The sequence below is a fragment of the Scyliorhinus torazame genome, chromosome 1 (genome assembly GCF_047496885.1).
Source record: "Scyliorhinus torazame isolate Kashiwa2021f chromosome 1, sScyTor2.1, whole genome shotgun sequence".
Classification (NCBI taxonomy): domain Eukaryota; kingdom Metazoa; phylum Chordata; class Chondrichthyes; order Carcharhiniformes; family Scyliorhinidae; genus Scyliorhinus; species Scyliorhinus torazame.
This window is the reverse complement of record NC_092707.1, coordinates 26,495,225-26,510,877: the sequence shown is the minus strand read 5'-3', so window position 1 is coordinate 26,510,877 and position 15,653 is coordinate 26,495,225. Positions and strand designations below refer to the sequence as shown.

At 49.9% G+C, this 15,653-nt stretch overlaps 1 protein-coding gene across 4 annotated transcripts in view; it reads left to right on the top strand.

Moving 5' to 3' along the window:
- Positions 1 to 15,653, top strand: part of LOC140391704 (unconventional myosin-XVIIIb-like) — a 546,871-nt gene that overhangs the window by 221,489 nt on the left and 309,729 nt on the right. For all 4 annotated transcript variants that reach the window (XM_072476590.1, XM_072476756.1, XM_072476499.1 and 1 more), the window contains one exon: positions 13,931 to 14,078. In XM_072476590.1, the coding sequence (XP_072332691.1) occupies positions 13,931 to 14,078 (148 nt within the window). The remainder of the gene's footprint in view (positions 1 to 13,930; positions 14,079 to 15,653) is intronic.

Here is a 15,653-nt window from a genome sequence, read left to right as displayed (position 1 = left end):
GCGCTGCCGGCGCAGCGGAGAATCCCGCCCAATGTTTTGGCCTCAACTACTTTCTGTGGTAACGAATTCTACAGGCTGATCACCTTCTGGAGAAGACATTTCTCCTCATCGGAGTCCTAACTGGTCTACCCAGTCACTGCGTAAAATGGGTCTTCCTCACGTTCCCCTTTTGCACTTCTGCCCAAAACATTAAATTTGTGTTCCCCAGTCCTTGGGCGGGTTTCTCCGTCCCGCTGCACCAGATTTCTGGTACAGCCCGCCATCGGGTTTCTCCGTTTCGCCGGCTGGTCAATGGAGTTTCCCATTGGGGGGCAGCCCCAAGCCGTCGGGAAAGCCCCCTGGGCTGCCGGCAAAAACAGAGAATTCCGACGGCAGAGAATTCAGCGCTTTGTTCTTTCCGCTAATTGGAAACAACTTTACTTTGTGTACCTTATCTAAAGCTGCCAAAGCCTTGTCAATGCTCCCAGTTTATCCAAACTAATCTATCTGGGAGTGATTGATGCCAAACACCAGACTCCCAAAGCTGAGAGCATTTCATGTGTCAACGGGAACATCTGTCACCTGTAAACGGCAACCTAAAAAGGAAAAGCTCATGCAGAACCTCTCGTGACCTTGTCACTAATGAGTTAGTCAATCTCCCTTTGCTCAGATATTTTATTCAAACTTATAATTCATTATTAGCTTTAATTTTATAGTTAAAAGTCATTCCTGATATCGAATATATTTGAGTGAAATGTTTGCATATTTTTCAATATCACAGTGCCTGAGCTGAAGACATCCAAAATCACTTGTTGGTGGCAGACATGGACTTCCCTGAATTTACCAGTGAACAAATGAAGGAGCTTTGCATTTACATAGAACCTATCATGTCCTCAGCATGTCCTAAAGTATTTCATAGTCACTGATGTACAGTGTAGTGATTCATAGAATCATAGAATTCCTACAGTGCAGAAGGAGGCCATTTGGCCCATCGAGCCTGCAGACAGACAGCCCAGCTCCACCCACACTCTGACATCACTGATAAACACCCATTTCTTAAAGGTACATTCACTACAGCTATTTTATAACCCCCCATTTCTTAAAGGTAGTCTCACATGCCAAAATCCACAAAAGAAAACAATGAGAGAAGTGGCCAGATAATCCCCTTTGAAAGAGTTGATGAATGTTGGCTTGGACCAACAGTTGTACGTTTCTGTTCCTCTGCGAGTAGTTCTGTTGGACCTTATACAGCTACCCCGAGAGTGGAGATGGAACTGAAAAGAATTAATCAGCTTTGATCAAATGAAGGAGAGCCACTCCTCTCTTTGGTAATAGAGACGCGTGGCCAGACAACATGACCCAGAAGGATTCGGGGTGACTGTTATGATCTGCGTGGAATGATTTGCCAATGCTCATCAGGCTCGTACACGAAGATTAGCCACTTCATCAAGTTAGTGGAGATCGACTGGCACTCACAAGATGTGACTCTCAAACCAACGGTATCGGCTATTGTCTTCATGGAGGGAAGAGGGAGAAATATTGGTGAGGGGGCAAGGGTGGGCCGTGGGGATGAGAAAAATTGATCTCTAACATGCTTAATTTGTAAATCGAGCGGCTGCAGTTGCATCAAATGGAACGGAAAATTATAAATAAACAGAATAACACTCGAGGGCAAAAAAATCCAGAAATTAATGTAGATTTGCAATGAAATGAAATGAAAATCGCTTATTGTCACAAGTAGGCTTCAAATGAAGTTACTGTGAAAAGCCCCTAGTCGCCACATTCCGGCACCTGTTCGGGGAGGCTGGTATGGGAATTGAACCGTGCTGCTGGCCTGCCTTGGTCTGCTTTCCAAGCCAGCGATTTAGCCCAGTGTGCTAAACCAGCCAAGTTACTTACCTTTGTTGCCAGTCGTGGCTCAGTTGGCAGCACTCTCCACTGAGTCAGAATGCTCAATTCCCGCTCCAGGACATGAGCACAAAAATCAAGGGTCCAGTGCAGCATTGGACGCGTGGTGTAGACACACAAACATACGAATTAGGAGCAGGAGTACGTCATTCGGCCCCTTGAACCCGCTCCGCCATTCAATAAGGTCATGGCTGATGTGATTGTGGCCTCAAATTCACATTCCTTACTATCCCCTGTACCCTTTGACTCTCTTGCCAGTCAAGAATCTATCTTATTCAGTCTTAAAAATATGATTGTGTCTCTAGGGGAAAGAGATTCGTGAACCTCTGAGAGAAAAAGGTTCTTCTCACATCTATCTTAAGCGGAGAGGGGGCCTAAATTTTAAACTGTGTCCCATTGTTCTCGTCTCTCCCACTGTCAGAGGTGTTCAGCGGGATTCTCCGTTGGCAGGATCCCCCACTTCGCCGGCAACGCACTCATGCCCGCGGATTTCCCGACGGCATGGGGTGGCCACAATGGGACAGAGGGTGCCACGCTGGCGGGTGCGCGCCGCGCCAGAAAATGGATCTGGCGGGACGGAGAATATTGCCCATTGTCTTTTGAATGAGACATTAAACTGAGATGCCATCTCCCCTCTCAGATGGGTGTAAAATGCCTCATGCTAGTTTGTGTCCTGTGCCCTGGGCAATATTTATCGCTCAATGAACATCACCTAAACAGATTACCTGGTCATTCTCACACTGCTGTGCATGGGAGCTTGCTGTGCACAAATTGGCTGCCCAGGCTTCCCTACATTACAACAGCAGCTACACTTCAAACAGTACTTCATTGCCTAGAGAGCGCTGGGTCATCCGATGGTCGTGAAAGACGTTATATAAATGCAAACCTATATTTTCCTCTACACTAGATGACAAATGTAATGCATTTCTCAATTCACAGGTGCCGGAACTAATATCTTGGAGGGTTGTGGGTAAGAGGGGATGAAGGAAGGGAGGGAGCGAGGCAGCGGAGGGAATGAAAACAATTCAAAAATAATAATATTAATCTTTATTATTGTCAGAATTAGGCTTACATTAACACTGCAATGAAGTTACTGCGAAAAGCCCCTAGTTGCCACACTAGACACCTGTTCGGGTACACAGAGGGAGAATTCAGGATGCCCAATTCACATAACAAGCACGTCTTTTGGGACTTGTGGGGGGAAACCGGAGCACCCGGAGGAAACCCACGCAGACACGGGGAGAACGTGCAGACTCCGCACAGACAGTGACCCAAGCTGGGAATTGAGCCCAGGTCCCTGGCGCTGTGAAGCAACAGTGCTAACCACTGCAATACCGTGGTTCCCTTAGCAAAAGCAATTGAATTCAGGAGACCTCTCTGATCCCTTTCCCCCGCCACGAGGTCCAGACTGCTGCAGTCAGTCACTAACTCACCACAGACTGGTACATTAACATGGGCTGTACAGCATAGTGCCATACTGGGCTATACATACAGACACCAAATCCATTGAAATGTTTATTAAAAACGAGCCATTTTTCTGATCTACAATAACATCCATTGTTTCAAATATGGGAGGCTGCAGCTTTTATTTGTTATTGGCATGCTCAGAATATTACTTATGGAGATATAACTAACATGTTATCTGCTGGCATATTTGGTGTGGTATCTGGTGAGGAGCATTGGGCGGGGTTCTCTGGTCGTTGATGCCGAAATCGCGTTTGCCAATCGGCCGGAGAATCAATGTTGGCGGCGAAATCAGGGGCAGCACTACATTTGCGATGCTCCACCCCCTCCAAAGCGGCGTACTCTAGGAGTATGGCGCACGCCGTGTCGGCGGCCCCAGGACGTTACCTGAGGGCCTCCGCCCGACGCTCTGCCCCCAACTGGCCAAGTTCCCGATGGCGTGGGTCTCTCATGCTATTATTTGTCGGTGTGGTGGCTGGGCGGTGTCTGCTCGGTGCCCTGCAGTCTGTGGTAAACCGGGGCCTCCTGAATTCGCGGGCCAAAGCGGACATTCAACTGCACTCTTCCAGAAGGCTGGTGGTGACTAGAGCGGGAGCCATTTTACCCAGGCCCGTCAAGACTTCCTTCTGCCTCATGAAAGTCTTTGTTGTGGTCATCCCGTTTCTGTTCGTGGGCACTCAGATCAGCAAGAGGAGCACGACATCTTTGTCCCAATCGATGATGGTGATGATGATTGACGGCGGCCGCCCAGTTGTCAGTCCAGCGGCGCCACAGTCGGGGGAGAGCCGATCCGCAGGCAGGGGCTGGGGGCACAGTTGGGGGATGGTCTGGGGGCCACGAGCCTGGCCAAAGGGGGGCACTATTTGGCAGGCCAAGCCCGCGCGCAGCCGGTGCCATGTTGCACGGCGCGGCCGCCATGCGCGGCCACGAACCTGGCAATTCTCTGGCCGTATCGGCAGCTAGAGCCGGGTGCTCTATGCTGCCTGCCTACTAGCCCCCCCCCCCCCCCCCCCCAACAAATGGAGGATTGGTGGCCGTTTTGCGTCGGATTTTCAGTCCTAAAACGCCACGGTTCCCACACCGGTGTCAGGACATAACCTGAGAATCGGAGAATCAGCTCAGTGTCTGTCTTCAGCAACGTATTCTGTTAGGACGACCTGGGCTAGTGCACGGCCAATTCCAGTCCCACCTAACCCGGAGTTGCAACATAGGTGAAATTAGATTTTATATTAATACTCATGGTTTTTGGTTGAGTTAAATTGACCACAGTCAACAGGTTTGAAAATGTAAATACAAGTAACCTTTTATTATTAACAGTAATTATAATTATATAGGCATAAACACCTGACCACCCACTATCTGATTCCCAACCCCCCCCTCTCTAACTCCCCCCCTCTCTATACACACACATACACACACAGACAACACAGAGGGAAAAGGGTGTTTGAGAGGTAAAGAAAATATAATAAAACAAAAGGATAAAGGATCCTTGATTCAGACGGATGTCTTCCAGTAAGTTTCTTTGTCAAGGTTAGGCCCCCAGTTGGGTGCTTCCTTCTCCTTCAGCCTGTAATGATCTTCGCTGCAGACTGACAGAGACAGCAGGAGCCGGCAGCAGAGGGAGAAAACACAGCGCCATCTCCTTCGAGGGTCCAGAGGTTTCTGGCAGGTTCTCTCTGAAAAGAAAAACCTGGCAGGAACCAATCACTGACTGTTGTCAGGCAGAACACTGTGCCTGGATAACCCACCGCCAATCGAACCGACTTCCCCACAGCTGGTCCCTAAGATTCACTGGGTGCCGATGGTCTGGTTTCTTCTCTCCAAAATACAAAACCTAGGAACACATTGTCCTGGCAAGCACTCTTCTGCTGCAAGGCACATTCTAATTATGGATTCATGGACCAAAAATAACCAAAATAAAAGAAATGGGACCAAAGGAAACAATAAGGGAGGACTCTTCCAATTTGTTTGGAATTGCGAGTCACTAACACAGCAATAGAATCATAGAATTTACAGTGCAGAAAGAGGCCATTCAGCCCATCGGGTCTGCACCGGCCCTTGGAAAGAACACTCCACTTAAGCCCCACACCTCCACCTGATCCCCTTTATCCCCGTAACCCAACCTATCCTTTTTGGACACTAAGGGCAATTTAGAATGGTCAGTTACCTAACCTGCACATCTTTGGACTGAGGGAGGAAACCGGAGCGCCCGGAGGAAACCCACGCAGACACGAGGAGGATGTGCAGACTCCCCACAGACAGTGATCCAAGCCGGGAATCGAACCTGGGACCCTGGAGCTGTGGAGCAACTGTGCTAACCACTGTGCCACCGTGCTGCCTGATGCACGATCAACAACTCCAGAAGCGAGGATGGAGACAGTTGAAGGCTTTAATATGCGAGATGTTTCCCCCAGCAGCGCAGGTACAGAAGAGAGCTGCTGGGGCGGCACGGGCTCTTATACCCCAACTTGCAGGACGGAGCTAACATACAGGCTTAACCAATGGGAACAAGTACATTCTCCACCAATGGTATTCCGGCATTACCAGATACCATAATCCTTCTAACACAGACTACCACATTCACCCCCTGTTAAAAAAGAGTCCAGGGGGGTGGTGGCTTCATATTACAACGTGGTAAAGTGGTAGAAGCTACAGTTATGAAGGTACCGTAATACCTCCGTGCAGCATTTGCCTTATTACATCTTAACTATTTACAACAGTAATGTACATTTCAAAATGAAGCAATTAGTCGATCGGGGGCCCTGGTCGTCCTCTGCGATTGTCGTAGCTTTGGTGGTGATGCCGGTGGAGGTTCGGGTGTCTGCGACTCCGGGAGCGTGGTTTCGGCTTCTGTGGCCGCTTCATCACACCTAGACGGGGCCGGTGGAAGGACCGACTGACCTGGGAAGGGGGCGGCTGTGGGGTGCGCTGGTGGGCGAGAGGGCCTAGATGGGGCCGGTGGAAGAACCGATCCACCTTGGAAGGGGGTGGCTGTGGGGTCCACCGGTGGGAGGGAGGGTGGGACTGGTGGCGGGGGGGTGTGTGGGGATCCAGCGGGTGCCAGGTCCCGTAGGGAGACCGTATCCTGTCGGCCGTCGGGGTACGCCACGTAGGCGTACTGAGGGTTAGCGTGGAGGAGATGGACCCTCTCGACCAATGGGTCCGATTTGTGCGCCTGCACGTGTTTTCGGAGCAGGGTGAGTCCAGGAGCTGCCAGCCAGGTCGGGAGCGAGGTCCCAGAGGAGGACTTCCTGGGGAAGACAAGGAGACGTTCGTGAGGTGTTTGGTTGGTCGTGGTACAGAGCAGTGACCGGATGGAGTGGAGGGCATCCGGGAGGACTTCCTGCCAGCGGGACACTCGGAGATTCCTGGACCGCAGGGCCAGTAGGACGGTCTTCCAGACTGTTCTGTTCTCCCTCTCTACCTGTTGGCTACCCCGGGGGTTGTAACTGGTCGTCCTGCTCGAGGCAATGCCCTTGCTGAGCAGGAATTGACGCAGTTCGTCGCTCATAAAGGAGGACCCCCTATCGCTGTGTATGTAGGCGGGGAAACCGAACAGCATAAAGATACTATGGAGGGCTTATATGACGGTGGTTGCGGTCGTGTCGGGGCAGGGGATGGCGAATGGGAACCGGGAGTACTCACCAATCAAGTTCAGGAAGTACGTGTTACGGTCGGTGGAGGGGACCATTGAAATCCATACTGAGGCGCTCAAAGGGACGGGAAGCCTTTATCAGGTGCGTTTTCTCTGGCTTGCAGAATTGCGGCTTGCACTCCGCGCAGATTTGGCAATTCCTGGTGGCTGTCCTGACCTCCTCGATGGAGTAGGGCAGGTTGCGGGTCTTGATGAAATGGAAAAATCAAGTGACCCCCGGGTGGCAGAGGTCCTCGTGGAGGGCTCGGAGGCGGTCCACTTGTGCGTTGGCACATGTGCTGCTGGACAGGGCATCAGGAGGCTCGTTTAGCATCCCGGGATGGTATAAGATCTCATAGTTGTAGGTGGAGAGTTCAATCCTCCACTGTAAGATCTTGTCATTTTCTTATCTTGCCCCACTGTGCATTATCGAACATGAAAGCAACCGACCGTTGGTCAGTGAGGAGAGTGAATCTCCTGCCGGCCAGGTAATGCCTCCAATGTCGCACAGCTTCTACTATGGCCTGGGCCTCCTTTTCGACTGAGGAATGGCGGATTTCAGAGGCGTGGAGGGTGCGTGAGAAGAATGCCACGGGTCTGCGTGCTTGGTTGAGGGTGACCGCCAGAGCTACATCGGACGCGTCGCTCTCCACCTGGAAGGGGAGGGACTCGTCGATGGCATGCATTGTGGTCTTTGCAATGTCTGCTTTGATGCGGCTGAAGGCCTGGCGGGCCTCGATCGACAGGGAAAAAACTGTGGATTGGATCAGGGGACGGGCCTTGGAAAAAAAACCTAGACAGCGCTTCAAGGCCTTGGAGCAGTGCGGGAGGGGGAACTCCATAAGGGGGCGCATGCGTTCAGGGTCGGGGCCTGTCACTCCATTACGCACTACGTAGCCGAGGTTAGCTCGGTGGTCGGTGCTGAACACGCATTTATCCTTGTTATGCGTGAGGTTAAGGATTTTTGCGGTCTGGAGGAATTTTCGGAGGTTGGTGTCGTGGTCCTGCTCGTCATGGCCGCAGATGGTGACGTTATCGAGGTACAGGAATGTGGCCCGTAAACCGTACCGGTCAACCATTCGGTCCATCTCTCGTTGGAAGACCGAAACCCCCATTAGTGACACCGAAGGGAACCCTTCTGAAGTGGTAGAGCCGCCCATCTGCTTCGAAAGCAGTGTATTTGCGGTCACTAGTGCGGATGGGGAGCTGGTGGTAGGCGGACTTAAGATCCACCGTGGAAAAGACCTTGTATTGCGCGATCCGGTTGACCAGGTCGGATATGCGGGGGAGAGGGTACGCGTCAAGCTGCGTAAACCTGTTGATGGTCTGACTGTAGTCGATGACCTTCCTATGCTTCTCCCCGGTCTTTACAACCACTACTTGAGCTCTCCAGGGGCTGTTGCTAGCCTCAATGACACCTTCCCTCAGTAACCGTTGGACCTCTGACCTAATAAAGATCCGGTCCTGGGCACTGTACCATCTGCTCCTGGTGGCGACTGGTTTGCAATCCGGGGTGAGGTTCGCAAACAGGGAAGGCAGATCGATCTTGAGGGTCGCGAGGCTGCAGACAGTGAGGGGGGGTACAGGGCCATCGAATTTGAAAGTTAGACTTTGGAGGTTGCACTGAAAGTCCAACCCTAGGAGTGTGGCGGCGCAGAGGTGCGGAAGGAAGTAGAGCTGGTAGTTTTTGAACTCCCTTCCCTGGACCGTGAGGTTAGCTACACAAAATCCCTTGATCTCTACTGAGCGAGATCCGGAGGCCAGGGAGATTTTTTGATTAACAGGATGGACGGGGAGAGAACATCGCCTTACCGTGTCGGGGCGTATGAAGCTCTCCGTGCTTCCAGAGTCGATTAGGCAGGACGTTTCATGCCCATTGCTAAGCATCGTCGTCGTAGCAGTTGAGAGTGTTCGGGGCCGAGACTGGTCCAGGATCACCGAGGCTATTCGTGGCAGCAGTTGGATGTTCTCTTCGGGCGGTGTGTGGTCAGCTGAACTGGGGTCCTGGGAGTCCATCCAAGATGGCGGCGCCCACTGGTCACACATGGCTGGCGGTGCACATGGCGTCCGTGGGACAGGATGGCGGCACCCAGAGGCCACATGTGGCCCTGGAGGAGGAATATGGTGGCGCCCGCTGGCCGCACGGGGTCCGTGGAGAGGGTTGTGGTGGTGGTCCGTATTCGCCTCCGGAGACCGCAGCGACCGCCCTTTTTGTCGCATCCCTTGCAGATGGGTGAACGGGCTGGACAGCGCTGACGGGGATGCTTGGCTTGCCCGCAAAAATAGCAGCGGGGCCCCCCGGGGTGGCCAGGCCGTCTCGCAGCACAAGCTTGTGGGGGGATGGGAGATGCCTTGGGGTCATCCGCGGTGGGGTTCCACGCTGCCCAGGGGGCTGCCGCGCGGTCGGGGATGCAAGCTCAGGCGTTTCGGGAGGCCACATCCAGTTGGCCGGCAAGGGCCCGTGCCTCCTTGAGGCCTAGTGTCTCTTTCTCCAGCAATTTGGAAAATCTGGCGGATTTGGGAGGACAGCATACCTGCAACGAAAGCGTCCTGAATCAAATGTTCTGTGTGGTTGTTTGCTGAAACTTGCGGGCAGCTGCAGTTTCTCCCCAACACCAGGAGCGCATGGTAGAATTCTTCCAGTGATTCCCCAGGGATTTGTCACCTCGTCGCTAGTAGATATCGGGCGTAGGCCTGCTTTACAGGGCGAATATAATGTCCTTTCAGCAGCTCCATTGCGGCATCAAAATCGTTCGCGTCCTCGATGAGGGTGTAGATTTCTGGGCTCACCCTCGGGTGCAGAATTTGTAGTTTCTGTTCTCCCGTGGGTGTGTTTTCGGCCGTCCCGAGATATCCGTTGAAGCACGCCAGCCAGTGCTTGAAGGTTGCCGCTGAGTTTGCCGCGTGGGGGCTGAGTTGCAGACACTCCGGCTTGATTCGGAGCTCCATTCTTTAAAAACTAGCGTATTAAATTGATGCACGATCAATAACTCAAGAAGCGAGGTTGGAGACAATTGAATGCTTTAATATGCTAGATGTTTCCCCCAGCAGCGCAGGTACAGAAGAAAGCTGCTGGGGTGGCACGGGCTCTTATACCCCGCCTTGCAGGGTGAGCTAACATGCAGGCTTAACCAATGGGAACAAGTACATTCTCCACCAGTGGCATTCCGGCATTACCAGATACCGTAATCCTTCTAACACAGACTACCACACTGCCCACAATAGGTAGGCCTGTATATGTCAGAACCTATGGTTGATGATGAAATTAGCATGAGATCCTTTCAATGCCTTATTCTTTTTTGAGCACCGCATTATTTTGGAAATGCCTTTGACAATTAATACGGCAAAGAGCACAATCAGATCTCGTGACATTGCACCTTTCACAAGCATAGTGTCGACCTCTCAAATAATTCATCAATGGAATTATTCAGGTCTGAGGCGGTGAAGGCTTTAACTAACGATGCTCGCTCAAGTTTGAGACAGTATAGCAGGGAAAGCTGCCCATTATTTAACATTATTTCTGACATGCATTAAATTTCTTCTTTGCGCAGAATCATAAAGACTGATATTTGGAACATGAGTTTTGCGTGAAATGTTTACGATGCAAATCATTTTACTGAGCTGATTTATAGCGCGTTTGGCGACGGGTCACGTTTCCCGCACAAAATCGGGACCGGCGCCGGTTCAGCGATTCTCCGCCCCCCCCTAAAAGCGGTTTACCCGTGGAGTACGCTGCGCCGATTATCCCCCGCCTCAGGCCACTGCCTGAGGCCCGTCCCGCTATTCTCCGTCCCCAACCGGCCGAATTCCCGACGGCGTGGACCTCTCATGGTCCCACCGTCTGTGATACCAGCGTGGCAGCTGCTGACTCAGTCTGGTGCCGGCACAGTCAGGGGAGGCTGATCGGAGGGCAGGGGAGCGAGAAGGTTGCTTTGGTTTTGAGGTCCCGGGAGAGAATAAACCAGAGAGGGAGGGCGGAGTGGATAGTATTTACAGAACAGAAACAGACCATTTCAGCTTAGCAGATCTGTGCCACTGTTCATGCTCCACACAAAATTACTTCTTTTCACTAAACTCATCAACATAGCCTTTTGTTCCTTTCTCCCACACATATTTATCTAGCTTCTCCTTAAATGCATCAATGTATTCACCTCAGTTACTCCTTGAGGTAACGGCATATCTCCTGAATTCCCTATCGGATTTATTAATGACTATTTTATATTGGTGTTTATGTGCTCGTGTTGCTCGTAAGCAGGAATATTTTTCCCTTGTCTCCCCTATCAAACCCTTTCATAGCCTTAAAGATTTTATCAGCTCCCCACTCAGTATTATCAACTCTGGTATCATTCGAGCAAATAATTTCTGCAGTTTCTCCTCTCCACATGTCACAATGCAGAGACCATTGCTTACTGTACTCCAGTGTGGTTTAACCAAGGTTCTATACAATTTAAGAGTAATTTTTTTACTTTTCAATACTAACTCCCCAGTCATGAACCCCAGTATTTCTTTGTTATATTTCGATGATCTTATTAACCAGCGTTGCTACATTGATTGATTTGTGTAACTATGCGCCCACATCCCTCTGTTCCTCTTTCCTACCTAGACATTTACTTTCCAGAGTATGTGACCTCCTTATTTTTCCTACCAAAGAATATTGCTTCAGACTGATCATTATTGAAATCATTTTGCCATTTACATTGTCATTCTTTAATAATCTTTATTAATAATAATGATAATCTTTATTAGTGTCACACGTAGGCTTACATTAACACTGCAATGAAGTTACTGTGAAAATCCCCTAGTTGGGTACACAGAGGGAGAATTCGGAATGTCCAATACACCTAACAAGCACGTCTTTCAGAACTTGTGGGAGGAAACCGGAGCGCCCGGAGGAAACCCACGTAGACACGGGGAGAACGTGCAGACTCCGCACAGACAGTGACCCAAGCGGGAATCGAACCTGGGACCCTGGAGCTGTGAAGCAACAGTGCTAACCACTGTGCTAACTACTTCTGCAATTAATGTCTTCCTGTGCTTTCATTATATTACATTGAGTAACCCGGGAGGATATATTTGGATACACACTGTCCGTTTTTATTGCTGGTAAACCAGGCTGTGCTCAGCGATATTCAAGAACAGGCAGGCAGTACTATCTATGGTTTAGACCAAAGGAAATAAATTGTTGGACTTATTTGTTAACAGCTGAGGTTAATGTTTGGTCAATGAAATTTCTCTATTCAAAATAGATACTAATTTTTATTAATCAAGGTGTGGATCGGCTGTGCTGAGGAATAGAACATTTGTCCCTTTTTATTGCCTGTGATAGCATAAAGCATTCTGTCATGTGAGAGTACCTTTAAGAAATGGGTGTTTAAGAAATGTACCTTTAAGAAAAAGGTGTTTATCAGTGATGTCAGAGTGTGGGTGGAGCTGGGCTGTCAGTCAGCTTTTTACTTTCATTTTAGGCTGTTTGCTGCAAGGTGTGGTTTAGTTTCGTTTTCAGTGTTGGAGCTGAAGCCGGACAGAGCAGGTGTACTGTTGATCTCTCTGCCATGAAAAGACTATCTCTTGATCATTTGGTGAATTCAGAATTATAAATGTTCTCAGTAGTGGATGTAAACCTAATGTGCTTCTGTTGAAAGATGTTTCTTCTGTCTTCTGGATGTTGTGTGAGAAGTTATTAAGGATTACTTAGTGGTGTATTCTTTGGGGGTTGTATTTGAATTGATGGTTGCTAAGATGTCCACTGTATGTTCCAAAAAGGTTAACTTGAGTTCATAGAATAAACAATGATTTGCTTTAAAAAAAATACTTTTCCATTTCTGCTGTACCACACCTGTAGAGTGGGCCGTGTGCTCCCCACACCACAATCTAGTAAACGTTGTGGGTCAGGTGAACTCCATGATACACTTTGGGGTTCTCTAAACCCTGGCCCATAACAATTCCCAGGTTAGGTAAAAGACAGTCTGGTCCCGGTGTGGAACACCCTTCCCATTGTCTACCAAGAGGCCTTAATCTCACCTTCTGAAGAGTGACCCATGTGAACTGTCCATTTCTGAGCTACCTTTCAGTGCTTTTATCTGGCACTCTATGGTTAGACAATCTTATCATTTTTTTGCCACTCATTATTTTCAAAAACTGCTTCAGAGGCTGTTAACTGCATTGTCTTCTGGACATTTAAGTTTTAGCATAAGGGCGTGGCACATGTAGGGTTAATGTGGGACTGAATATAGTGCTGCCCACACAGTGATGTAAGAGAGCACATGACCTGCACCCAGGGTCAGCCTAATGTTGGACAGAGCCACGCGTACCAGCAAGCACGGACATCGCTTCTACAGCTTGTACACTTTTGCTGGATACTTGTAAATGTTTCTGAGTCAATCAGGAGTTGCAGCTAAGATGCATGACTTCTTCAGACTGACCAAACTGTATCCAACACCGTACAACGAATGTAAGGCAATGTTCTGTCTTAACCCCACCCCCTGTCACTACATCCAGATATCCGAAATCAGCATAGAATTACAAGTAGAATTTAAGGCAGCACGGTAGCATTGTGGATAGCACAATTGCTTCACAGCTCCAGGGTCTCAGGTTCGATTCCGGCTTGGGTCACTGTCTGTGCGGAGTCTGCACATCCTCCCCGTGTGTGCGTGGGTTTCCTCCGGGTGCTCCGGTTTCCTCCCACAGTCCAAAGATGTGCAGGTTAGGTGGATTGGCCATGATAAATTGCCCTTAGTGTCCAAAATTGCCCTTAGTGTTTGGGGGGGGGGGGGTTATTGGGTTATGGGGACATGGTGGAGGTGTTGACCTTGGGTAGGGTGCTCTTTCCAGGAGCCGGTGCAGACTCGATGGGCCGAATGGCCTCCTTCTGCACTGTAAATTTTATGATAATTACTTTGCATTTAATTTGTACCTCTACCTCACGCTTAGTACTTTATCTGTCAGTTCAAGGTTCAACCATCCAACAAGGGCGAGGAGCCCAAAGGTCTTCTGTGGATTCTGGATGAAGAGGTGCTAGTTCAAGGCTCCAATGATGCTGTCGTCCTCGATCGCCTTTGTTCCTACTTTGAGAAGAAGGGAATGGGAAACGAAGGTAATGATAGAAAAAAACTAACCGGTGTGGTTTGTAAAGTCTGCTCAAGGAGTTGTGTGGGGGACTGTGCGCGCGCTCTAACGGCCGCGCTGCACCCGACTTGGGACATGGCGTGGCCGGCACATCCCGCGAGAGGCATCTCGCAAGTTTTACCGGCTCGTTACGCCACGGGGCCTCGCGAGAGGTCGCGATCTGGATCCCTGCCCACAATGGGCGGGACATAAATTTGTATATTCAAGTGTGCAGTCAGGCTCTCACCAGAGTTACCCAAAGCGTGAGAACCCGAGCAAGTGTTCTTTAGCCAAGTGTCTCCACCAATGTGGACTAAGAGTATCGGCACTTGGGGGAGGGGGCTCTCCCAGGCAATCGGAGGCCCCTGGGTGGTCGGGCTCTGGGCAGCTGGGTACCCTGCCACTTCTGACGCCACCTGGGCACTGTGGCACTGCCAGCATGGTACCCTGGCAGTGCCACCTAGGCACCCCGACAAGGGCACTGCCCAGGGTACCAGGCATTTTCTTCCACACCGTGGATCGGGCCTGGGGGTGTCCTGCTGTTATGATATTGAGCGCAGGGGGCTCAAGGACCCCCTCAGTGGTAAGTTAGGGCATTGACGGGGTCCGGAGGCCGTGATGGGGGAGGTCAGAGATCGGGGTGCCATTTAAAAATTACACCCTGATCTCCTCCTGCACCAACGAGCTCCAGGAATTGGGGCTAAGTGTGGCCTCAGCGGGTGTTCCTTAACGAGGCCCGGAAATGAAGCAGAGTCCCATTAATCGCGGGGTCATTCTCGACGCTGCAAGTGCCGGGAAACACCCCGCTGAACATGCCCGATCTGGTTCATTTCCGTGAATTCAAGCCCTGTAACTCTAATATCTTATTTTAATTAGCGCACTCAGGAGATCAGTTGCAAAGCTATAATCAGTGATGGCTTATTGAGCACAGTACCTGGGAAGGTACGTTGTCTATCTCCAGTAATATATTTCTTGTTAAATCCACTAACTCAGTGACAGATTCATGTTGTTGTCAGTGCAAGCAGCTGATGAAGAAATCAACACAGATATTTTCTTAGATATTCCTTTGTCAAATAAACAACTGAACACCTGCCTCTCATCCTGTAAACTCATGATATAAATTCCTGCAGTAACCCTACAATGCAGTGAGTTGAAGCTGTTAATGTACTCTATCTGTTATTCAAGCTTTCATGTTTTGCAACAAAGATCATGCACAAAAATTGGCCTTTGTTCTTTGTCCGAAGCTCCAACAATCCCAGAGTTACAGCAGAACGAAGAGATCCGGAGTCTTTGACAATTTTAATCTGAATCTGCTTGATGGGAAAAGCATGAAACTTTTCAGGAAACACCAGCATTCTATCCGTCAGAGTAAAAGGACATACATCTATTTAGCACCTTTCACATCTCAGTGATGTTCCACAGTGTTTCACAGCTAATAATGTGTGGTCACTGTTGTAATGTTGACAAGGATAGTAGCCAGTTTGCACACGCTAAATCATAATGAGGTGAATGACCAGATAATGGCACAATTTTTAAAAGTGTAGCTGCGTAATTGGAAACCTGG